Source organism: Bombina bombina, chromosome 6 (assembly GCF_027579735.1).
Source record: "Bombina bombina isolate aBomBom1 chromosome 6, aBomBom1.pri, whole genome shotgun sequence".
Classification (NCBI taxonomy): Eukaryota; Metazoa; Chordata; class Amphibia; order Anura; family Bombinatoridae; genus Bombina; species Bombina bombina.
This window is the reverse complement of record NC_069504.1, coordinates 230,692,334-230,717,106: the sequence shown is the minus strand read 5'-3', so window position 1 is coordinate 230,717,106 and position 24,773 is coordinate 230,692,334. Positions and strand designations below refer to the sequence as shown.

The 24,773-nt window shown below is 41.1% G+C and overlaps 1 protein-coding gene across 4 annotated transcripts in view; it reads right to left on the bottom strand.

Moving 5' to 3' along the window:
• PPP1R12A (protein phosphatase 1 regulatory subunit 12A) overlaps nucleotides 1-24,773 on the bottom strand; it is an 875,274-nt gene that overhangs the window by 643,537 nt on the left and 206,964 nt on the right. For all 4 annotated transcript variants that reach the window (XM_053716754.1, XM_053716755.1, XM_053716757.1 and 1 more), the window contains exon 4: nucleotides 13,425-13,584. In XM_053716754.1, coding sequence (XP_053572729.1) covers nucleotides 13,425-13,584 — 160 coding nt within the window. The remainder of the gene's footprint in view (nucleotides 1-13,424; nucleotides 13,585-24,773) is intronic.

Below are 24,773 nucleotides of genomic sequence, written 5' to 3'. Positions count from 1 at the left end.
ACCCCAGAGCTATCGCGCTTGCCTCTTAATTCAGGCAATCTAGATAATACCTCTGACAGGGTATTATTCATGATTGCAGCCATGTCCTGCAAGGTAATCGCTATGGGCGTCCCTGATGTAATTGGCGCCATATTAGCGTGCGTCCCCTGAGCGGGAGGCGAAGGGTCTGACACGTGGGGAGAGCTAGTCAGCATAACTTCCCCCTCGACAGAACCCTCTGGTGAGAATTCTTTTATAGATAAAGACTGATCTTTACTGTTTAAGGTGAAATCAATACATTTAGTACACATTCTCCTATGGGGCTCCACCGTGGCTTTTAAACATAATGAACAAGTAGGTTCCTCTGTGTCAGACATGTTTAAACAGACTAGCAATGAGACTAGCCAGCTTGGAAAACACTTTAAAACAAGTTTACAAGCAATATAAAAAACGTTACTGCACCTTTAAGAAACACAAATTTTCCCAAATTTTGAAATAACAGTGAAAAAATGCAGTTACACTAACGACATTTTTACAGTGTATGTAATAAGTTAGCAGAGCATTGCACCCACTTGCAAATGGATGATTAACCCCTTAATACCAAAAACGGAATAACAAATGACAAAAACGTTTTTTAAACAGTCACAACAACTGCCACAGCTCTACTGTGGCTTTTTACCTCCCTCAATACGACTTTTGAAGCCTTTTGAGCCCTCCAGAGAAGTCCTGGATCATGCAGGAAGAAGCTGGATGTCTGTGTCTGTAATTTTTGCTGTGCAAAAAAAACGGCAAAATAGGCCCCTCCCACTCATATTACAACAGTGGGAAGCCTCAGGGAACTGTTTCTAGGCAAAATTCAAGCCAGCCATGTGGAAAAAACTAGGCCCCAATAAGTTTTATCACCAAACATATGTAAAAAACGATTAAACATGCCAGCAAACGTTTTAAAATACACTTTTATAAGAGTATGTATCTCTATTAATAAGCCTGATACCAGTTGCTATCACTGCATTTAAGGCTTTACTTACATTACTTCGGTATCAGCAGCATTTTCTAGCAAATTCCATCCCTAGAAAAATATTTTAACTGCACATACCTTATTGCAGGAAAACCTGCACGCTATTCCCCCTCTGAAGTTACCTCACTCCTCAGAATATGTGAGAACAGCAAAGGATCTTAGTTACTTCTGCTAAGATCATAGAAAACGCAGGCAGATTCTTCTTCTAAATACTGCCTGAGATAAACAGTACACACCGGTACCATTTAAAAATAACAAACTTTTGATTGAAGAAATAAACTAAGTATAAAACACCACAGTCCTCTTACGACCTCCATCTTAGTTGAGAGTTGCAAGAGAATGACTGGATATGGCAGTGAGGGGAGGAGCTATATAGCAGCTCTGCTGTGGGTGATCCTCTTGCAACTTCCTGTTGGGAAGGAGAATATCCCACAAGTAATGGATGATCCGTGGACTAGATACACTTAACAAGAGAAATTGATCATTTTGCTTTATATGTTTTTTTCTCTTACATTTGCAAGATATCTCAAAACTGTTCCTGTTTCAGAAAACACTGTTGGATTCCTGCTGACTGATATCAGTCCTACCAAAGCTAAGTTCATTTATTTTAATGTTATGAATTTTTATCTTTAGCTATGGTTTGTAATAAGTTATCATGATAAACTTTTACATTTACATTAAGATTTTTCTAAAGTTGTTTGGTTCAATTCGGTCCAAACTTCTTAGATTGGTGTACAGAAGAGGATTCAGAGTAAGACCGCCTGTGAGAAGTCTCTCTCTTTTACATATTCTAGCTATTCCAGTAAAGGCTCAGACTTTCCTGAAGTGTGTTTCAGATCTGGAGTTATCTGGGGTATTCATACCAGTTCTGTTTCAGGAACGGGGTCTGGGGGTTTTGTTCAGAACTATTCATTGTCCCAAAGAAAAAAAACCCTTTGAATTGTCATGTTAGAGCAGTGTTTTTCAACTAGTGTGCCGTGAGAGATCCTCAGGTGTTCCGCGGCAGACTGACAACAGTGTGACATATTTTTTAAATTTTGCTTGTTTTTTACTCTGGGACGTTTTTTTATTTTGAGTGAGATGATGACCGAGGGTAACTGCAGTGGCAGCTCGCTTCCCCGACCCGTGTTCACACTTGGAAGGAACCTCCACAACACGTGCCTAGTGCCGGCTCTACACGAAGCACCACAAAACACTTCAATCCCCCATGCTTGCTGGCGCAGCTTTGCTCCTCCTCCAAAACAGTATACCATGTTCCACATATAATCTTGTGCTCCACAGATAACACTTTTCCCAGTTTCCCAGTTTGAAATATTGTGAGGTATGTGACAGGCTCATCAGGCAGACATCATTTATATAAATATAAAAAGAGAGAGAGATGCACTCAGCTGAGACAGAACAAAAGCTAGAAAAACTTCTGTGCCTGTTCATTTTAGGGTGCCACTCAGGGTGCATACTCTTTTAGCACACTATGCCCCTTCACAGAGAAAAAAATATCCTGTAGCATATCAGTCTGACCCTGCCCAATGACAGTCCAGCACCGAAATACCAGGCAATTCTTCTCTGAACAAGAGAAACAACAACCCCAGACGATCATTTAGAACCATGAAATATTGACATTCATTCACAGACAATCATTATGATTGTTTGTGAATGAATGTCAATATGTCACGTATAGTTTGCAGGAGGCATGGCATGACAGTACAGTATGTATGTATGTATGTATGTATGTATGTATGTGTGTGTGTGTGTGTGTGTGTCCAAGGCAGAACATACAGTGATGTGAGATGTCATCGCAGAAAATGCAGCATGTCTGCAGAAAGAACAGGATACATGCAGGAGCTGTTAGCTATTTTAACTTTTCAGCGCTGCTCCACATTAGGCTGTCCTCTTCAAACAGAGCTGTGCTCTGGCTGCACTGTCTGAGTTTTCCTGAGCAAATTTCATCCAGAGCAAAGTGCTGTTTTAAGTGAACAGTGAAATATGCAGTAGCGCTGCAAAAGAGTAGTGCATTGATGGACTTACTCTCAGAGATTGTTTCAAACCCATCCCCTAGCCTTTAACTGTCTGGAAAGCTGTTTTTTCTGAATGTAAGACGTTTGTATGAGCAATGCACCCTTTTAATTACTACTTCTATGTTAGACTATGTCTGCAGCTATTTGCAATGACATTTTCAACTACTGCACTATATTATAAAACTTTAAATATTGCTTTATTCTCCATTTAACTAATATGTTTCAATTAAACTGGTGCTTTAGTGTAACTGCCTAATTTAAAATTAAATTTGATTTAAAAATGACCTGCAGAAAATTTTTCACTAAAAAAATCTCATTGCAGAAAGTAAGAAAAAGTTCTGCCTCTGGGGTGTGGGTGTGTGTGTGGGTGTGTGTGTGTGTGTGTGTGTGTGTGTGTGTGTGTGTGTATATATATATATTTATATATATGCTGTATTAGGCTACAATGTGTGATTTTGTAAAATTTTGGGATGGTGGTGTGCCACAGGATTTTTAAATGTAAAAAAAGTGTGCCACGGCAAAAAAAAGGTTGAAAATCACTGTGTTAGAGTACCATCTTTCAGAATGGTAATTATAAGGTCTATTCTGCAAGGGCATTATTTGCCTACAATAGACTTACAGGATTCATATCTTCATATTCTGTTTTTATTCAGATTATTTTCATTTTCTGAGATTCTCTTTTTTAGACAAGCATTACCATTTTTGTTGCTTTTCCTTCTGGCCTAGCGACAGTTCTAAGAATCTTTTCAAAGGCTCTCAGTGTTTCCTTATTTGGACGATATCGTGGTACTTGCTCAGTATTTTAGTTCTGCAGAATCTCTGCAGAATCTCATACGATTAAACTTCTGTTGTTTCTTCAAAGACATGGTTGGAAGATCATTTTATCAAAAGCTCCTTGATTCCTCAGACAAGGGTCACCTTTTTTAGGTTTCCAGATAGATTGTGTCAATGTCTTTGTCTCTAACAGACAAGAGACAATTTATATTGGGTTCAGCTTGTCGGAACCTTCAGTCTCTATTATTTCCTTCAGTAGCTATATAAATGGAAGTTTTCGGTCTCTAGACTGCAGCATTGGATTCGATTCCCTTTGCTCATTTTCATATGAAACCTTTCCAGTTTTTAATGCTGAATTAATGGTGCAGGGATTATTCTAGGATATCACATTTAATATCCTTGAATCCCAAAATTCAACTATCTCTGACTTGGTAGTTAGATCACCATTGTATAGTTCTACGGGTCTGTTCGGTTCATCCAACCTGGACCATGATCACAACAGATGTGAGTCTTTTTAGGTTGGGAAGCTGTCTGGGGATCTCTGACAGCACAAGGGGTTTGGAAATCTCAAGAGGCGAGAATATCATTCAATATTTTGGAACACTGTGCGATTCTCAGAGTTCTTCAGTTTTGGCTTCTATTTGAAGAGAGAGACGTTTGTTGGTTTTCAGACAGACAATGTCACAACTGTGGCGTATGTCAATCATCAGGGTGGGATTCTCAGTCCTCAGGCTATGAAAACAGAATTTATGTTTACCTGATAAATTACTTTCTCCAACGGTGTGTCCGGTCCACGGCGTCATCCTTACTTGTGGGATATTCTCTTCCCCAACAGGAAATGGCAAAGAGCCCAGCAAAGCTGGTCACATGATCCCTCCTAGGCTCCGCCTTCCCCAGTCATTCGACCGACGTAAAGGAGGAATATTTGCATAGGAGAAATCATATGATACCGTGGTGACTGTAGTTAAAGAAAATAAATTATCAGACCTGATTAAAAAACCAGGGCGGGCCGTGGACCGGACACACCGTTGGAGAAAGTAATTTATCAGGTAAACATAAATTCTGTTTTCTCCAACATAGGTGTGTCCGGTCCACGGCGTCATCCTTACTTGTGGGAACCAATACCAAAGCTTTAGGACACGGATGAAGGGAGGGAGCAAATCAGGTCACCTAGATGGAAGGCACCACGGCTTGCAAAACCTTTCTCCCAAAAATAGCCTCAGAAGAAGCAAAAGTATCAAATTTGTAAAATTTAGTAAAAGTGTGCAGTGAAGACCAAGTCGCTGCCTTACATATCTGATCAACAGAAGCCTCGTTCTTGAAGGCCCATGTGGAAGCCACAGCCCTAGTGGAATGAGCTGTGATTCTTTCAGGAGGCTGCCGTCCGGCAGTCTCGTAAGCCAATCTGATGATGCTTTTAAACCAAAAAGAGAGAGAGGTAGAAGTTGCTTTTTTGACCTCTCCTTTTACCAGAATAAACAACAAACAAGGAAGATGTTTGTCTAAAATCCTTTGTAGCATCTAAATAGAATTTTAGAGCACGAACTACATCCAAATTGTGCAACAAACGTTCCTTCTTTGAAACTGGATTCGGACAAAAAGAAGGCACGACTATCACCTGGTTAATGTTTTTGTTAGAAACAACTTTCGGAAGAAAACCAGGTTTAGTACGCAAAACCACCTTATCTGCATGGAACACCAGATAAGGAGGAGAACACTGCAGAGCAGATAATTCTGAAACTCTTCTAGCAGAAGAAATTGCAACCAAAAACAAAACTTTCCAAGATAATAACTTAATATCAACGGAATGTAAAGGTTCAAACGGAACCCCCTGAAGAACTGAAAGAACTAAATTGAGACTCCAAGGAGGAGTCAAAGGTTTGTAAACAGGCTTGATTCTAACCAGAGCCTGAACAAAGGCTTGAACATCTGGCACAGCTGCCAGCTTTTTGTGAAGTAATACAGACAAGGCAGAAATCTGTCCCTTCAAAGAACTTGTAGATAATCCTTTCTCCAAACCTTCTTGAAGAAAGGATAGAATCTTAGGAATTTTTATCTTGTCCCAAGGGAATCCTTTAGATTCACACCAACAGATATATTTTTTCCATATTTTGTGGTAGATTTTTCTAGTTACAGGCTTTCTGGCCTGAACAAGGGTATCAATGACAGAATCTGAAAACCCTCGCTTTGATAAGATCAAGCGTTCAATCTCCAAGCAGTCAGTTGGAGTGAGACTAGATTCGGATGTTCGAACGGACCTTGAACAAGAAGGTCTCGTCTCAAAGGTAGCTTCCATGGTGGAGCCGATGACATATTCACCAGGTCTGCATACCAAGTCCTGCGTGGCCACGCAGGAGCTATCAAGATCACCGATGCCCTCTCCTGATTGATCCTGGCTACCAGCCTGGGGATGAGAGGAAACGGCGGGAATACATAAGCTAGTTTGAAGGTCCAAGGTGCTACTAGTGCATCTACTAGAGTCGCCTTGGGATCCCTGGATCTGGACCCGTAGCAAGGAACCTTGAAGTTCTGACGAGAGGCCATCAGATCCATGTCTGGAATGCCCCACAATTGAGTAATTTGGGCAAAGATTTCCGGATGGAGTTCCCACTCCCCCGGATGAAATGTCTGACGACTCAGAAAATCCGCTTCCCAATTTTCCACTCCTGGGATGTGGATTGCAGACAAGTGGCAGGAGTGAGTCTCCGCCCATTGAATGATTTTGGTCACTTCTTCCATCGCCAGGGAACTCCTTGTTCCCCCCTGATGGTTGATGTACGCAACAGTCGTCATGTTGTCTGATTGAAACCGTATGAATTTGGCCTTTGCTAGCTGAGGCCAAGCCTTGAGAGTATTGAATATCGCTCTCAGTTCCAGAATATTTATCGGGAGAAGAGATTCTTCCCGAGACCAAAGACCCTGAGCTTTCAGGGGTCCCCAGACCGCGCCCCAGCCCACCAGACTGGCGTCGGTCGTGACAATGACCCACTCTGGTCTGCGGAAGCTCATCCCCTGTGACAGGTTGTCCAGGGACAGCCACCAACGGAGTGAATCTCTGGTTCTCTGATCTACTTGTATCGTTGGAGACAAGTCTGTATAATCCCCATTCCACTGACTGAGCATGCACAGTTGTAATGGTCTTAGATGAATTCGCGCAAAAGGAACTATGTCCATTGCCGCTACCATCAAACCTATTACTTCCATGCACTGCGCTATGGAAGGAAGAGGAACAGAATGAAGTATTTGACAAGAGTTTAGAAGTTTTGATTTTCTGGCCTCTGTCAGAAAAATCCTCATTTCTAAGGAGTCTATTATTGTTCCCAAGAAGGGAACCCTTGTTGACGGAGATAGAGAACTTTTTTCTACGTTCACTTTCCACCCGTGAGATCTGAGAAAGGCCAGGACAATGTCCGTGTGAGCCTTTGCTTGTGGAAGGGACGACGCTTGAATCAGTATGTCGTCCAAGGTACTACTGCAATGCCCCTTGGTCTTAGCACCGCTAGAAGGGACCCTAGTACCTTTGTGAAAATTCTTGGAGCAGTGGCTAATCCGAACGGAAGTGCCACAAACTGGTAATGCTTGTCCAGAAATGCGAACCTTAGGAACCGATGATGTTCCTTGTGGATAGGAATATGTAGATACGCATCCTTTAAATCCACCGTGGTCATGAATTGACCTTCCTGGATGGAAGGAAGAATTGTTCGAATGGTTTCCATTTTGAACAATGGAACCTTGAGAAACTTGTTTAGGATCTTGAGATCTAAGATTGGTCTGAATGTTCCCTCTTTTTTGGGAACTACGAACAGATTGGAGTAGAACCCCATCCCTTGTTCTCCTAATGGAACAGGATGAATCACTCCCATTTTTAACAGGTCTTCTACACAATGTAAGAATGCCTGTTTTTTTATGTGGTCTGAAGACAATTGAGACCTGTGGAACCTCCCCCTTGGGGGAAGCCCCTTGAATTCCAGAAGATAACCTTGGGAGACTATTTCTAGCGCCCAAGGATCCAGAACATCTCTTGCCCAAGCCTGAGCGAAGAGAGAGAGTCTGCCCCCCACCAGATACGGTCCCGGATCGGGGGCCAACATCTCATGCTGTCTTGGTAGCAGTGGCAGGTTTCTTGGCCTGCTTACCTTTGTTCCAGCCTTGCATTGGCCTCCAGGCTGGCTTGGCTTGAGAAGTATTACCCTCTTGCTTAGAGGACGTAGCACTTGGGGCTGGTCCGTTTCTGCGAAAGGGATGAAAATTAGGTTTATTTTAGGCCTTGAAAGACCTATCCTGAGGAAGGGCGTGGCCCTTGCCCCCAGTGATATCAGAAATAATCTCTTTCAAGTCAGGGCCAAACAGCGTTTTCCCCTTGAAAGGAATGTTAAGCAATTTGTTCTTGGAAGACGCATCCGCTGACCAAGATTTTAGCCAAAGCGCTCTGCGCGCCACAATAGCAAACCCAGAATTTTTCGCCGCTAATCTAGCCAATTGCAAAGTGGCGTCTAGGGTGAAAGTTAGCCAATTTGAGAGCATGAATTCTGTCCAAAATCTCCTCATAAGAAGAATCTTTATTGAGCGCCTTTTCTAGTTCATCGAACCAGAAACACGCTGCTGTAGTGACAGGAACAATGCATGAAATTGGTTGTAGAAGGTAACCTTGCTGAACAAACATCTTTTTAAGCTAACCCCCTAATTTTTTATCCATAGGATCTTTGAAAGCACAACTATCTTCTATGGGTATAGTGGTGCGTTTGTTTAGAGTAGAAACCGTCCCCTCGACCTTGGGGACTGTCTGCCATAAGTCCTTTCTGGGGTCGACCATAGGAAACAATTTCTTAAATATAGGGGGAGGGACGAAAGGTATGCCGGGCCTTTCCCATTCTTTATTTACAATGTCCGCCACCCGCTTGGGTATAGGAAAAGCTTCGGGGGGCCCCGGGACCTCTAGGAACTTGTCCATTTTACATAATTTCTCTGGAATGACCAAATTCTCACAATCATCCAGAGTAGATAACACCTCCTTAAGCAGGGCGCGGAGATGTTCCAATTTAAATTTAAATGTAATCACATCAGGTTCAGCTTGTTGAGAAATTTTCCCTGAATCTGAAATTTCTCCCTCAGACAAAACCTCCCTGGCCCCCTCAGACTGGTGTAGGGGCACTTCAGAACCAATATCATCAGCGTCCTCATGCTCTTCAGTATTTTCTAAAACAGAGCAGTCGCGCTTTCGCTGATAAGTGGGCATTTTGGCTAAAATGTTTTTGATAGAATTATCCATTACAGCCGTTAATTGTTGCATAGTAAGGAGTATTGGCGCACTAGATGTACTAGGGGCCTCCTGTGTGGGCAAGACTGGTGTAGACGGAGGGGATGATGCAGTACCATGCTTACTCCCCTCACTTGAGGAATCAACTTGGGCATCATTTTCTCTAAATTTTGTGTCACATAAATCACATCTATTTAAATGAGAAGGAACCTTGGCTTCCCCACATACAGAACACAGTCTATCTGGTAGTTCAGACATGTTAAACAGGCATAAACTTGATAACAAAGTACAAAAAACGTTTTAAAATAAAACCGTTACTGTCACTTTAAATTTTAAACTGAACACACTTTATTACTGCAAATGTGAAAAAGTATGAAGGAATTGTTCAAAATTCACCAAAATTTCACCACAGTGTCTTAAAGCCTTAAAAGTATTGCACACCAAATTTGAAAGCTTTAACTCTTAAAATAACGGAACCGGAGCCGTTTTTATAATTAACCCCTTTACAGTCCCTGGTATCTGCTTTGCTGAGACCCAACCAAGCCCAAAGGGGAATACGATACCAAATGACGCCTTCAGAAAGTCTTTTCTATGTATCAGAGCTCCTCACACATGCATCTGCATGTCATGCTTCCCAAAAACAAGTGCGCAATAGAGGCGCGAAAATGAGGCTCTGCCTATGATTAGGGAAAGCCCCTAGAGAATAAGGTGTCCAATACAGTGCCTGCCGGTTATTTTACATAATTCCCAAGAAAAAAATAATTCCTCAAAGCTATGAAGTATAAAATATGCTTATATATCAATCGTTTTAGCCCAGAAAATGTCTACAGTCTTGAAAGCCCTTGTGAAGCCCTTTTTTTCTTATGTAATAAAAATGGCTTACCGGATCCCATAGGGAAAATGACAGCTTCCAGCATTACATCGTCTTGTTAGAAATGTGTCATACCTCAAGCAGCAAAAGTCTGCTCACTGTTTCCCCCAACTGAAGTTAATTCCTCTCAACAGTCCTGTGTGGAAACAGCCATCGATTTTAGTAAAGGTTGCTAAAATCATTTTCCTCTTACAAACAGAAATCTTCATCTCTTTTCTGTTTCAGAGTAAATAGTACATACCAGCACTATTTTAAAATAACAAACTCTTGATTGAATAATAAAAACAACAGTTAAACACCAAAAAACTCTAAGCCATCTCCGTGGAGATGTTGCCTGTACAACGGCAAAGAGAATGACTGGGGAAGGCGGAGCCTAGGAGGGATCATGTGACCAGCTTTGCTGGGCTCTTTGCCATTTCCTGTTGGGGAAGAGAATATCCCACAAGTAAGGATGACGCCGTGGACCGGACACACCTATGTTGGAGAAAGTAGTATCTCGGATACTTGCTTGTGCAAAATCCCGCTCCGGTCTAATTTCTGCAGTCCATATCCCAGGTATAGACAATTGGGAAGCGGATTATCTCTGTCATCAAGCTCTACATCCGGGAGAATGGTCTCTTCACCCAGATGTGTTTTTTTCAAATTGTTAAGATGTGGGGGCTTCCAGAAATAGATCTGATGGCATCTCATCTAAACAAGAAACTTCACAGGTACCTATCCAGTTCCAGGGATCCTCAGGCGGAAGCAGTGTATGCAGTGACACTTCTTTGGAGTTATCAACCTGCCTATATTTTTCAGCCTCTAGTTCTTCTACCAAGAGTGATTTTCAAAATCATCATGGAGCAATCGTTTGTGCTGCTGGTGGCTCCAGCATGGCCGCTCAGGTTTTGGTATGTGGATCTTGTTCGGATGTCTAGTTGCCAACCTTGGCCACTTCCATTAAGGCCAGACCTTATATCTCAAGGTTCATTTTTCCATCAGGATCTCAAATCATTAAATTAAATTTGATGGTATGGAAATTGAACGCTTAGTCATAGAGGTTTCTCTGACTCAGTGATTATTACTATGTTGCAGGCTCGTAAATCTGTCTAGAAAGATTTTTTATCGAGTTTGGAAGACTTACATTTCATGGTGCTCTTCTCAAATTCTCTCGGCATTCTTTTAGAATTCCTAGAATTTTACAGTTTCTTCAGGATGGTTTAGATAAGGGTTTGTCTGCAAGTTCTTTGAAAGGACAAATGTCTGCTCTGTCTGTTCTGTTCTACAGAAAATTGCTAAACTTCCTGATATTCATTGTTTTGTACAGGCTTTGGTTCGTCATTAAATCAATTTCTCCTCCTTGGAGTCTTATATTGGTTTTGAAGGCTTTACAGGCTCCTCCGTTTGAGCCTATGCATTCTCTGGACATTAAATTACTTTCTTGGAAAGTGTTGTTCCTTTTGGTCATCTCTTCTGCTAAAAGTTTCTGATTTATCTGTTCTTTCTTGTGAGTCTCCTTTTCTGATTTTTCATCAGGATAAGGCGGTTTTTGCGGACTTCGTTTAAATATTTACCAAAAGTTGTGAACTCCAACAACATTAGTAGATAAATTTTTGTCCCTTCTTTGTGTCCTAATCCTAAAAATTCTCTGGAGAGATCCTTACATTCTTTGGATGTGGTAAGAGCTTTGAAATATTATGTTGAAGCTACTAAAGATTTCAGAAAGACTTCTAGTCTATTTGTTATCTTTTCTGGTTCTAGGAAAGGTCAGAAGGCTTCTGCCATTTCTTTGTCATCTTGGTTAAAAAGCTTTTGATTCATCATGCTTATTTATAGTCGGGTAAATCTCCGCCTCAGAGGATTACGGCTCATTCTACTAGGTCAGTTGCCACTTTCTAGGTTTTTAAGAATGAAGCTTCTGTTAATCAGATTTGCAAAGCAGCAACTAGGTCTTCTTTGCTTATTTTTACTAAATTCTACCATTTTGATGTTTTCTCTTCTTCAGAAGCAGTTTTTGGTAGAAAAATACTTCAGGCAGCTGTTTCAGTTTGATTCTTCTGCTTATAATTTCAGTTTTTTTCATTATAAGATTAAAACTTTTGATTTGGGTTGTGGATTAATTTTTCAGCGGAATTGGCTGTCTATTTTTATCCCTCCCTCTCTAGTGACTCTTGCGTGGAGTTCCACATCTTGGGTATTTGCTATCCCATACGTCACTAGCTCATGGACTCTTGCCAATTACATGAAAGAAAACAATTTATGTAAGAATTTACCTGAAAAAATCATTTCTTTCATATTGGCAAGAGTCCATGAGACCCACCCTTTTTATGGTGGTTATGATTTTTTTTTTGTATAAAGCACAATTATTCCAATTCCTTGTTGATGCTTTCGCTCCTTTCTTATCACCCCACTTCTTGGCTATTCGTTAAACTGAATTGTGGGTGTGGCGGGGGGGGGGGTGTATTTATAGGCATTTTGAGGTTTGGGAAACTTTGCCCCTCCTGGTAGGAATGTATATCCCATACGTCACTAGCTCATGGACTCTTGCCAATATGAAAGAAATGAATTTATCAGGTAAGTTCTTACATCAATTATGTTTCTTGTCTGCAACTCTAAACAATCGGTTACTACCAGGAGGATTTAGGCTTCAGATCACTTAGAGGATCCCCTTTTAAACAATGAGAACATCTTGCATTTCACTTTCACATCACTCCTCAAGGAGACAAAAGAAAAATGACTGAGGATCATGGGAAGTGGGGGAGGGATTTAAAGCTTTGGTGTATTTTTTGCCTCCTCCAAGATGGGAATATTTCCACACGTGATGGCTCATGTACTCATCATCTGATGAAAGAAATCATAGCACAGTAGACTCTGTTGCAGCAGGGATACCTCCATAATCCATTATTTCACCCCCAGAACCAGAAAAGTGTAAATCATCAGGTTTTACAGGCTCCCTAGGAGGTTTAGCAAAACTGTCACTATTGACCTGGCCAATAAAAACTTAACACAGCTTATGACTTCCTGAACAAGAGACCAATGCCACCACTGAACATAAGAGCTATCCTGGAAGACCAGAAGCAAAAACAGAATCACATGCTTCTGAACAGAGGAGCAAGCACTGTGAGGAGAAATTTCTAGTCTTGTCCCACCCCCAGGACGGACAGAACTAGAAGTAAGGTAAAGTGATGTAAGAGGATCCTCTTGTGAACATGAAATATGAAAAGGTTAGTTCCATTTCACTGGTGAGTATAAGCCAAGATACACAAGTAAAGCTTACTGGAAAGTGTAAGGCACTTACAGATTAGGAAAAAGCATCAACTGTATCTGAGCTTTTGTTCTCTATATTCACCAGACAAAAAAATAAGCACTTTAAAAACACTACCACTATGTCCTGCGTGCATTTCATGAGTTTTTTTAAACATTCTAAAATTTACATTTAGACTGAGTGCTAATAATTCAAAATAAATCCATAAAAATATCAGAAATCCAAGATATCAGGGCTAAAATTACAAAAGGATGGGGGGCACTTACTTTAAAACTTCTGTGTAACCTTTAGCTGCAGCTACATGAAGTGCTGTTCCACCTGATTTTGTATGCCGGACATCATTTATCTGTCCACTGTTAAGCCACTGTCTTGCATCTCGAAGCATTACCCTCTCTTCCTCCTTTCTAGCTGCCTCAACATCAATACCTGTGTGAGAAAAGAAAAGATAATGAACATTTTCAACAAAAAAAGCTTGAAATCTTAAAAACTCTGGAAAGGGTTGAGAATGGATTTTAATTTGTCATTTAATACATGTGCACATAGGTATCTTAATCTTTCAGTGTGAGAAGTGTGAGCCATTATTTCATCATAAGATGGGTCCAAGCACACAATTTAACTGTGTCAACTAAGTTGTTTTTAAAACAAGGGGTCTCTTGTCCCTTTAAAAGGGATATTGTACACTAGATTTTTGTTTGCATAAATGTTTTGTAGATGATCCATTTATATAGCCCGGTGTGTTGTTGTAAAAGTGTATAGTTTTGCTTATTTTTAATTAACATTGTGCTGATTTTCAGACTCCTAATCAAGCACCAAATTTATATCTGCATACTGATGTATACAGACTTTAGACTGCTTCTGTCTGTATAATGGGTCTTTTCATATGCAGGGGAGGGGGGGGGGGGGTTCTGCTCTCTGCCCCTTTCAGTGGGTGTCCCAAGCTAATCTCATCAATAGTGCTAAATTGTTTTACTGTATACTGGATTTTTAGATCAGTATCTGTGCATAGTCTTTACAGTAGTGTCTATTACATGCAGTAAAATGAAAATTGGTGTAAACTATCCCTTTAAGTCAAAAGGGGGTGGGGCTGTACAATTCTAATAAGGTAACATTTCCTGTTGTCTTGGTTTACAGCTATTCACCATGCCAGCAACAAATCTGCCTAGTAGTTTTAAAGCAGTGCTTTCCAAACTGTGTTGTGACACAGTGTGTTGGCAGCAGTGTGTAGGTGTGTCCCTGCTTCAGCACAAATTTTTTTTTAAATGAAAATTTTTAAAAAACATTTTTGGGTTTCTGACTTTCTGCCTACCTGCTACGCATATCACATGGTTGACACGTGATTGATACCTAGTGGGTCACAGATTATCTTAACCAATTGGCACAGCTCAGCGGGAACTGACACTATTCCCATTGGCGGCTTTGGTGGGAAAATTGTCTTCTGACTGCACATGTATTCTCCTCAATCGGCTCATGACTACATGTGTAGTCAGTGAGTGGGACAGCAGTGTGTTTGCAGTGCGGGCAGAAGTCAGTCGGACACGCCGAGCTCAGAGGGCGGCAGTTTAAACGATGAGCTTAAGTCAGAAGTCAAAGGGGTTTTTTTTTATTTGCAGCTAGCTCCCAGTAGTGCATTGCTGCTCCTGCTCATGATAAATGGATAGGAAGTGGAAGCTTAAAAATGCTTGATGAAATGCGAGTGTCCTTATCTAATATTCCACTAAATATTCAGAAACTGTGTTTATCCCATCAACCTCATACAGCCCATTAAAATAGTAAGTAGCTATGGGTGTTAAACTTTTTTTAATTCTTGCACATACATACTGTTACTTGTAAATAAATTTCGTTATTATATAATTTATGTATGTGTCCGTATCTCTTAAAACAAGTTAGTTTAACCTCCTGTTTGCTAGTACAACTGAATTACTGTGTCGCAAAATGATGTAGGTCTAAAAAGTGTGTTACCAACATGAAAAGTTTGGAAAGCTCTGTTGTAAAGATTAGTAAACTTTCTCACGACTAATAAGGTCTCCCCGTGACTGTTAACCTATACTAATTTGTTTTCTATGGCTCTTGGTGCCACTGATTAAAACAAACACTGCCAAATTATTATTTTTTTGTATATAGTATCTGTACCAATAAGAGCGCTAAAAAAAATTAAATAAAAAGGAAATTAAAGAGAAGGTAAACATCCTTTACAAGACATTCATTTGGTCTTGTTATAAAACATATAAGCCAAGTTTTTATTTTTTAGTGAATTTTTTTCTGCATGCCATTTTTAAATAAAAACTGAATTTATGTAAGAACTTACCTGATAATTTCATTTCTTTCATATTGGCAAGAGTCCATGAGCTAGTGACGTATGGGATATACAATCCTACGAGGAGGAGCAAAGTTTCCCAAACCTCAAAATGCCTATAAAATACACCCCTCACCACACCCACAATTCAGTTTAACAAATAGCCAAGTAGTGGGGTGATAGAAAAAGGACTAAAAAGCATCAAAAAAGGAACTGGAAATATAATTGTGCTTTATACAAAAAAACTTAACCACAATAAAAAGGGTGGGTCTCATGGACTCTTGAAAATATGAAAGAAATTAATTTATAAGGTAAGTTCTTACATAAATTATCTTTTCTTTCATGTAAATTGGCAAGGGTCCATGAGCTAGTGATGTATGGGATAGAAATACCCAAGATGTGGTACTCCACAGAAGAGTCACTAGAGGAGGGATAAAAATAAAAACAGCCATTTTCTGCTGAAAAAATTTAATCCACATCCAGGTTTTTCTCATAATTGAAAAGAAAAAACTTAAAACATAAGCAGAAAAATCAAACTGAAAAAGCTGCCTGAAAAACTTTTCTACCAAAAACTGCTTCTGAAGAGGCAAATACATCAAAACGGTAGAATTTAGTAAATGTATGCAAAGAAGATAAAGTTGCTGCTTTGCAAATCTGATCAACTAAAGCTTCATTCTTAAAAGCACACGAAGTGGAGACTGATCTAGTAGAATGAGCTGTGATTCTCTGAGGCAGAGCCTGACCCGACTCCAAATAAGCCTAATGAATCAAAAGCTTTAACCAAGATGCCAAGGAAATGGCAGAAGCTTTGACCTTTCCTAGAACCAGAAAAGACAACAAATAGACTAAAAGTATTCCTGAAATCTTTAGTAGCTTCAACATAATATTTCAAAGCTCTTACAACATTCAGAGAATGTAAGGATCTCTCCAAAGAATTTTTAGGATTAGGACACAGAGGGAACAATAATTTCCCTATTAATGTTGTTAGAATTCACAACTTTAGGTAAAAATTTAAATGAAGTCCGCAAAACTGCTTTATCCTGATGGAAAATCAGAAAAGGAGATTCACAAGAAAGAGCAGATAAATTCGGAAATTCTTCTAGCAGAAGAGACAGCCAAAAGAAACTACTTTCTTTGAAAGTGTTGTTCAAAATCTAAAGAATGCATAGACTCAAAAGGAGGAGCATGTAAAGCCTTCAAAACCAAATTAAGACTCCAAGGAGGAGAGATTGAATTAATGACAGGCTTGATACGGATCAAAGCCTGTACAAAACTGTAAATATCAGAAGTTTAGCAACCTTTCTGTGAAATAAAACAAAAAGAGCAGAGATTTGTCCCTTCAAAGAACTTGCAGACAAATCTTTATCCAAACCCTTTCATAGCTAAGGGACTGCGAGTCCCACCCTGATGATTGACATATGCCACAGTTGGGATATTGTCTGTCTGAAAACAAATGAATGGTTGTCTCTTCAACAGAGGCCAAACCTGAAGAGCCGTGAAAATAGCACAGAGTTCTAAAATATTGATTGGTAACCTCGCCTCTTGAGATTTCCAAACCCCTTGTGCTGTCAGAAATCCCCAGACAGCTCCCCAACCTGAAAGACTTGCATATGTTGTGATTACAGTCCAGGTTGGACAAACAAAAGAGGCCCCTTGAACTATAAGATGGTGATCTAGCCACCAAGTCAGAGAGAGTCGAACATTGGGATTTAAGGATATTAATTGTGACATCCTTATATAATCCCTGCACCATTGATTCAGCATACTAAGCTGAAAAGGTCTCATACAGGGAGTGCAGAATTATTAGGCAAGTTGTATTTTTGAGGATTAATTTTATTATTGAACAACCACCATGTTCTCAATGAACCCAAAAAACTCAATATCAAAGCTGAATAGTTTTGGAAGTAGTTTTTAGTTTGTTTTTAGTTATAGCTATTTTAGGGGGATATCTGTGTGTGCAGGTGACTATTACTGTGCATAATTATTAGGCAACTTAACAAAAAACAAATATATACCCATTTCAATTATTTATTTTTACCAGTGAAACCAATATAACATCTCAACATTCACAAATATACATTTCTGACATTCAAAAACAAAACAAAAACAAATCAGTGACCAATATAGCCACCTTTCTTTGCAAGGACACTCAAAAGCCTGCCATCCATGGATTCTGTCAGTGTTTTGATCTGTTCACCATCAACATTGCGTGCAGCAGCAACCACAGCCTCCCAGACACTGTTCAGAGAGGTGTACTGTTTTCCCTCCTTGTAAATCTCACATTTGATGATGGACCACAGGTTCTCAATGGGGTTCAGATCAGGTGAACAAGGAGGCCATGTCATTAGATTTTCTTCTTTTATACCCTTTCTTGCCAGCCACGCTGTGGAGTACTTGGACGCGTGTGATGGAGCATTGTCCTGCATGAAAATCATGTTTTTCTTGAAGGATGCAGACTTCTTCCTGTACCACTGCTTGAAGGTGTCTTCCAGAAACTGGCAGTAGGACTGGGAGTTGAGCTTGACTCCATTCTCAACCCGAAAAGGCCCCACAAGCTCATCTTTGATGATACCAGCCCAAACCAGTACTCCACCTCCACCTTGCTGGCGTCTGAGTCGGACTGGAGCTCTCTGCCCTTTACCAATCCAGCCACGGGCCCATCCATCTGGCCCATCAAGACTCACTCTCATTTCATCAGTCCATAAAACCTTAGAAAAATCAGTCTTGAGATATTTCTTGGCCCAGTCTTGACGTTTCAGCTTGTGTGTCTTGTTCAATGGTGGTCGTCTTTCAGCCTTTCTTACCTTGGCCATGTCTCTGAGTATTGCACACCTTGTGCTTTTGGGCACTCCAGTGATGTTGCAGCTCTGAAATATGGCCAAACTGGTGGCAAGTGGCATCTTGGCAGCTGCACGCTTGACTTTTCTCAGTTCATGGGCAGTTATTTTGCGCCTTGGTTTTTCCACACGCTTCTTGCGACCCTGTTGACTATTTTGAATGAAACGCTTGATTGTTCGATGATCACGCTTCAGAATCTTTGCAATTTTAAGAGTGCTGCATCCCTCTGCAAGATATCTCACTATTTTTTACTTTTCTGAGCCTGTCAAGTCCTTCTTTTGACCCATTTTGCCAAAGGAAAGGAAGTTGCCTAATAATTATGCACACCTGATATAGGGTGTTGATGTCATTAGACCACACCCCTTCTCATTACAGAGATGCACATCACCTAATATGCTTAATTGGTAGTAGGCTTTCGAGCCTATACAGCTTGGAGTAAGACAACATGCATAAAGAGGATGATGGTCAAAATACTCATTTGCCTAATAATTCTGCACTCCCTGTATGAAAACTAGCAAAGGGGATTGCGTCCAATGCTGCAGTCATGAGACCTAAAACTTCCATGCACATAGCCATTGAAGGGAATGATTGAAACTGAAGATTTCGCCAAGCTGAAACCAATTTCATTAGTCTCTTGTCTGTTAGAGACAAAGTCATGGACACTGAATCTATCTGGAAACCTAAAAAGATGACCCTTGTCAGAGGAATCAAGGAACTTTTTGGTAAATTGATCCTCCAACCATGTCTTTGAAGAAACAACACTAGTTGATTTGTGTGAGAATTTAAAGACTGAGCTAGTACCAAGATATCATCCAAATAAGTAAACACTGCAATACCCTGTTCTCTGATTATAGAGAGTAGGGCACCGAGAACCTTCGAAAAAATTCTTGGAGCTGTCGCTAGGCCAAATAAAAGAGTGACAAATTGGTAATGCTTGTCTAGAAAAGAGAATCTCAGAAATTAATATTGGTCTGGATGAATCGGAATATGAAGATATGCATCCTGTAAGTCTATCGTGGACATATAATGACCTTGCTGAACAAAAGGCAGAATAGTCCTTATAGTCACCATTTTGAAAGTTTGCACTCTTACAAAAGGATTCAAAATTTTCAGGTCCAGAACTGGCATGAATGAATTTTCTTTCTTTGGGACAATGAATAGATTTGGAAAAAAAAAAACAGACCCTGTTCCTGAAACGAAACTAGTATGATTACCCCTGAAAACTTTAGATCTGAAACACTTCAGAAAAGTCTGACCCTTCACTGAATTTGCTGGAACGTGTGAGAGAAAAAAACTCTCACTGGAGGTCTTACTCTGAATCCTATTCGATACCCTTGAGAGACAATACTCTGAATCCATTGATTTTGGACAGAATCTGCCCATATGTTTTTGAAAAATTTTACTCTGCCCCCCATCAGCTGAACTGGAATGAGGGCCGCACCTTCATGCAGACTTGGGGGCTGGCTTTGGTTTCTTAAAAGGCTTGGATTTATTCCAACTTGAAGAAGGTTTCCAATTGGAACCAGATTCTTTGGGGGAAGGATTGGCTTTTAGTTACTTATTCTGTCGAAAAGAACGAAAATGATTAGAAGATTTAGATTTACCCTTAGATCTTTTATCCTGAGGCAAAAAAACTCCCTTCCCCCCAGTGACAGTTGAAATAATGGAATCCAACTGAGAACCAAATAAATTGTTACCTTGGAAAGAAAGAGATAGTAATCTAGACTTGGATACCATGTCAGCATTCCAATATTTGAGCCACAAAGCTCTTCTAGCTAAAAACAGAATTAATGTTTACCTGATAAATTTCTTTCTCCTACGGTGTATCCGGTCCACGGCTTCATCCTTACTTGTGGGAACCAATACCAAAGCTTTAGGACACGGATGAAGGGAGGGAACAAGTCAGGTAACCTAAACGGAAGGCACCACTGCTTGCAAAACCTTTCTCCCAAAAATAGCCTCCGAAGAAGCAAAAGTATCGAATTTGTAAAATTTGGCAAATGTATGCAGTGAAGACCAAGTCGCTGCCTTACAGATCTGTTCAACAGAAGCCTCATTCTTGAAAGCCCAAGTGGAAGCCACAGCTCTAGTAGAGTGAGCTGTAATTCGTTCAGGAGGCTGCCTTCCAGCAGTCTCATAAGCCAACCGGATGATGCTTTTCAGCCAGAAAGACAGAGCGGTCGCAGTCGCCTTTTGACCTCTCCTCTCACCAGAATAGACGACAAACAAGGACGAAGTTTGTCTGAAATCTTTAGTTGCTTTTAGGTAAAACTTCAAAGCACGAACCACATCGAGATTGTGTAACAGACGTTCCTTGTTAGAAGCTGGGTTAGGACACAGAGAAGGAACAACTATTTCCTGGTTAATATTCTTATTGGAAACCACTTTTGGAAGAAAACCAGGTTTGGTACGTAAAACAACCTTATCTGTATGAAACACCAGATAGGGTTAATTACACTGCAAAGCAGACAATTCAGAAACTCTTCTAGCGGAAGAGATAGCAACCAAAAACAAAACTTTCCAAGATAGTAACTTAATATCTATGGAATGTAGAGGTTCAAACGGAACCCCCTGAAGAACTGAAAGAACTAGATTTAGACTCCATGGAGGAGCCACAGGTCTGTAGACAGGCTTGATTCTGACTAAAGCCTGCACAAACTCCTGAACATCTGGCATTGCTGCCAGACGTTTGTGTAACAAAACAGACAGAGCTGATATCTGTCCTTTTAAGGAACTAGCTGACAAACCTTTCTACAATCCTTCTTGGAGAAAAGCTAAAATCCTTGGAATCCTAATCTTACTCCATGAGTAACCCTTGGATTCGCACCAACAAAGATATTTCCGCCATATCTTATGGTAAATTTTCCTAGTGACAGGCTTTCTAGCCTGAATCAGGGTATCTATAACTGAATCCGAAAACCCACGCTTAGCTAGAATCAAGCGTTCAATCTCCAAGCAGTCAGTTGCAGAGAGACTAGGTTTGGATGTACGAATGGACCTTGAATTAGAAGGTCCTGCCTCAAAGGTAGCTTCCATGGTGGAACCGATGACATTCACCAGGTCTGCATACCAAGTCCTGCGTGGCCACGCAAGAGCTATCAGAATTACCGAAGCCTTCTCCTGTTTGATCCTGGCTACTAGCCGTGGGAGAAGAGGAAACTGTGGAAAGACATAAGCTAAGGCATCTACCAGTGTCGCCTTGGGATCCCTGGACCCGTAACATGGAACTTTTGAGTTCTGACGTGACGCCATCAGATCCAGATCCGGAATGCCCCATAGTTGAGTTAACTGGGCAAAAACCTCTGGGTGAAGTTCCCACTCCCCCGGATGGAAAGTCTGACGACTCAGATAATCCGCTTCCCAGTTGTCCACTCCTGGGATGTGAATTGCTGATAGATGGCAGGAGCGATCCTCTGCCCATTTGATGATCTTGGATACCTCTCTCATCTCCAGGGAACTCTTCGTTCCACACTGATGATTGATGTACGCTACAGTCGTCATGTTGTCCGACTGAAATCTGTTGAATCTGGCCTCCGCTAGTTGAGGCCATGCCTGGAGCGCATTGAATATCGCTCTCAATTCCAATATGTTTATCGAGAGAAGAGATTCTTCCCGAGACCATAGACCCTGAGCCTTCAGGGACTCCCAGACCGCGCCCCAGCCCAAAAGACTGGCATCGGTCGTGACGATGATCCACTCCGGTCTGCGGAAACTCATTCCCTGAGACAGGTGATCTAGAGACAGCCACCAGAGGAGTGAGTCTCTGGTTTTCTGGTCCATTTGAATCTGGGGAGACAAGTCTGCATAATCCCCATTCCACTGTTTGAGCATGCACAGTTGCAATGGTCTTAAATGAATTCGAGCAAAAGGAACCACGTCCATTGCCGCAACCATTAGTCCTATTACCTCCATGCACTGAGCTATGGAGGGCTGAGGAATGGATTGAAGAACTCGACAAGCGTTCAGAAGCTTTAACTTCCTGACCTCTGTCAGAAAGATCTTCATTTCTACGGAGTCTATTATTGTTCCCAGAAAGGGAACCCTTGTGGACGGGGACAGGGAACTTTTTTCTATGTTCACCTTCCACCCGTGAGATCTGAGAAAGGCTAAAACAATGTCTGTATGAGCCCTTGCTTTGGGAAGGGACGACGCTTGTATTAGAATGTCGTCTAGGTAAGGTGCTACTGCAATACCCCTCGGCCTTAGCACCACTAGAAGGGACCCTAGCACCTTTGTGAAAATTCTGGGAGCAGTGGCTAAACCGAACGGAAGAGCCACGAACTGGTAATGTTTGTCCAGAAAGGCGAGCCTCAGGAACTGATGGTGATCTTTGTGGATAGGAATATGCAGGTAAGCATCCTTTAAGTCCACGGTAGTCATGTATTGACCCTCCTGGATCGTTGGTAAAATTGTCCGAATGGTTTCCATTTTGAATGATGGAACTCTGAGGAATTTGTTTAGAATTTTTAAGTCCAGAATTGGCCTGAAAGTTCCTTCTTTTTTGGGAACTACAAACAGGTTTGAGTAAAAACCCAGTCCTTGTTCCGCTGTTGGAACTGGGTGTATCACTCCCATCTTTAATAGGTCTTCTATGCAATGTAAGAATGCCTGTCTCTTTATCTGGTCTAAAGATAAGCGAGACATGTGGAACATTCCCCTTGGAGGAAGGTCCTTGAACTCTAGAAGATACCCCTGAGAAACAATTTCTAGTGCCCAGGGGTCCGGAACATCTCTTGCCCAAGCCTGAGCAAAGAGAGAAAGTCTGCCCCCTACTAGATCCGGTCCCGGATCGGGGGCTACCCCTTCATGCTGTCTTGGTAGCAGCAGCAGGCTTCTTGGCCTGTTTGCCCTTGTTCCAGCCTTGCAATGGCTTCCATGCTGGTTTGGGCTGGGATGCGTTACCCTCTTGCCTAGTGGCTGTAGAGGTGGAAGTCGGTCCGTTCCTGAAATTGCGAAAGGAACGAAAATTAGACTTATTTTTAGCCTTGAAAGTCTATCCTGTGGAAGGGCATGGCCCTTTCCCCCAGTGATATCTGAAATAATTTCCTTCAACTCTGGCCCAAATAGGGTCTTACCCTTGAAAGGAATATTAAGTAATTTTGTTTTGGACGACACATCCGCCGACCAAGACTTTAACCAAAGCGCTCTGCGCGCCACAATTGCAAAACCAGAATTTTTCGCCGCTAATTTAGCTAACTGGAAAGCGGCGTATGTAATGAAAGAATTAGCCAACTTCAGGGCGTGAATTCTGTCCATGACTTCATCATAAGAAGTCTCCTTTTGGAGCGAGTTTTCTAGTTCCTCAAACCAAAAAGCCGCTGCAGTGGTTACAGGAATAATGCAAGAAATTGGTTGAAGAAGAAAACCCTGTTAAACAAAGATTTTCCTAAGTAAACCTAATTTTTTATCCATAGGATCTTTGAAAGCGCAACTGTCTTCTATTGGTATAGTCGTGCGCTTAGCTAGCGTTGAAACTGCCCCCTCTACTTTAGCGACTGTCTGCCATGCGTCCCTTCTAGGGTCAACAATTGGGAACATTTTCTTAAATATAGGAGGGGGAACAAAGGGTACACCTGGCTTCTCCCACTCCTTAGTCACGATATCCGCCACCCTCTTAGGTATCGGAAATGCATCAGTGTGTACTGGGACCTCTAAGAATTTGTCCATTTAACACAATTTTTCAGGGATCACCAAAGGATCACAATCATCAAGTGTAGCTAGGACCTCCTTAAGTAGGGCGCGGAGGTGTTCTAGCTTAAATTTAAATGCTATGGCATCAGGCTCTGCCTGCTGAAAAACTTTCCCTGTGTCAGAAATTTCTCCCTCAGACAGGCCCTCCCTCACCGCCAAGTCAGATTGATGTGAGGGCACTACAGATAAATTATCCTCTGCGTCAGCTTGCTCATTTTCTGTGTTTAAAACTGAGCAATCACGCTTCCTAGGAAAAGCTGGCAGTTTGGATAAAAATGCTGAGAGAGAATTATCCATTACTGCTGCTAACTGTTGCATAGTAATCGCAATTGGTGCGTTAGATGTACTGGGCATCGCTTGCGCGGGCATAGCTGGTGTTGAGACAGAAGGGGAGGATAGCGAGCTATCTTCACACCCTTCAGCTAAAGAATCATCTTGGGCTATATCTTTAAGTGTAATTGTACGGTCCTTAAGCTGTTTGGACGCTATAGCACATTTCACACATAAATTTAATGGGGGAACCACCTTGGCCTTTGAACATAGAGAACATAGGCTATCTGAAGGTTCAGACATGTTTAACAGACTTAAAAGTAACTTCAATGCAATAAAATTTATTTTTGACAAAAACGTTACTGTCTCTTTAAATAATAAAAGTGCACACTTTATTACTGAAACATCAAAAAACCATCAAAAACACATCCGATTTTTATGAAATTTTCACCACAGTGTCATAATGCTTTGAAAAGGTTGCACATAAATTTTCAGACCAATTAACCCCTTAATGCCCAAACCG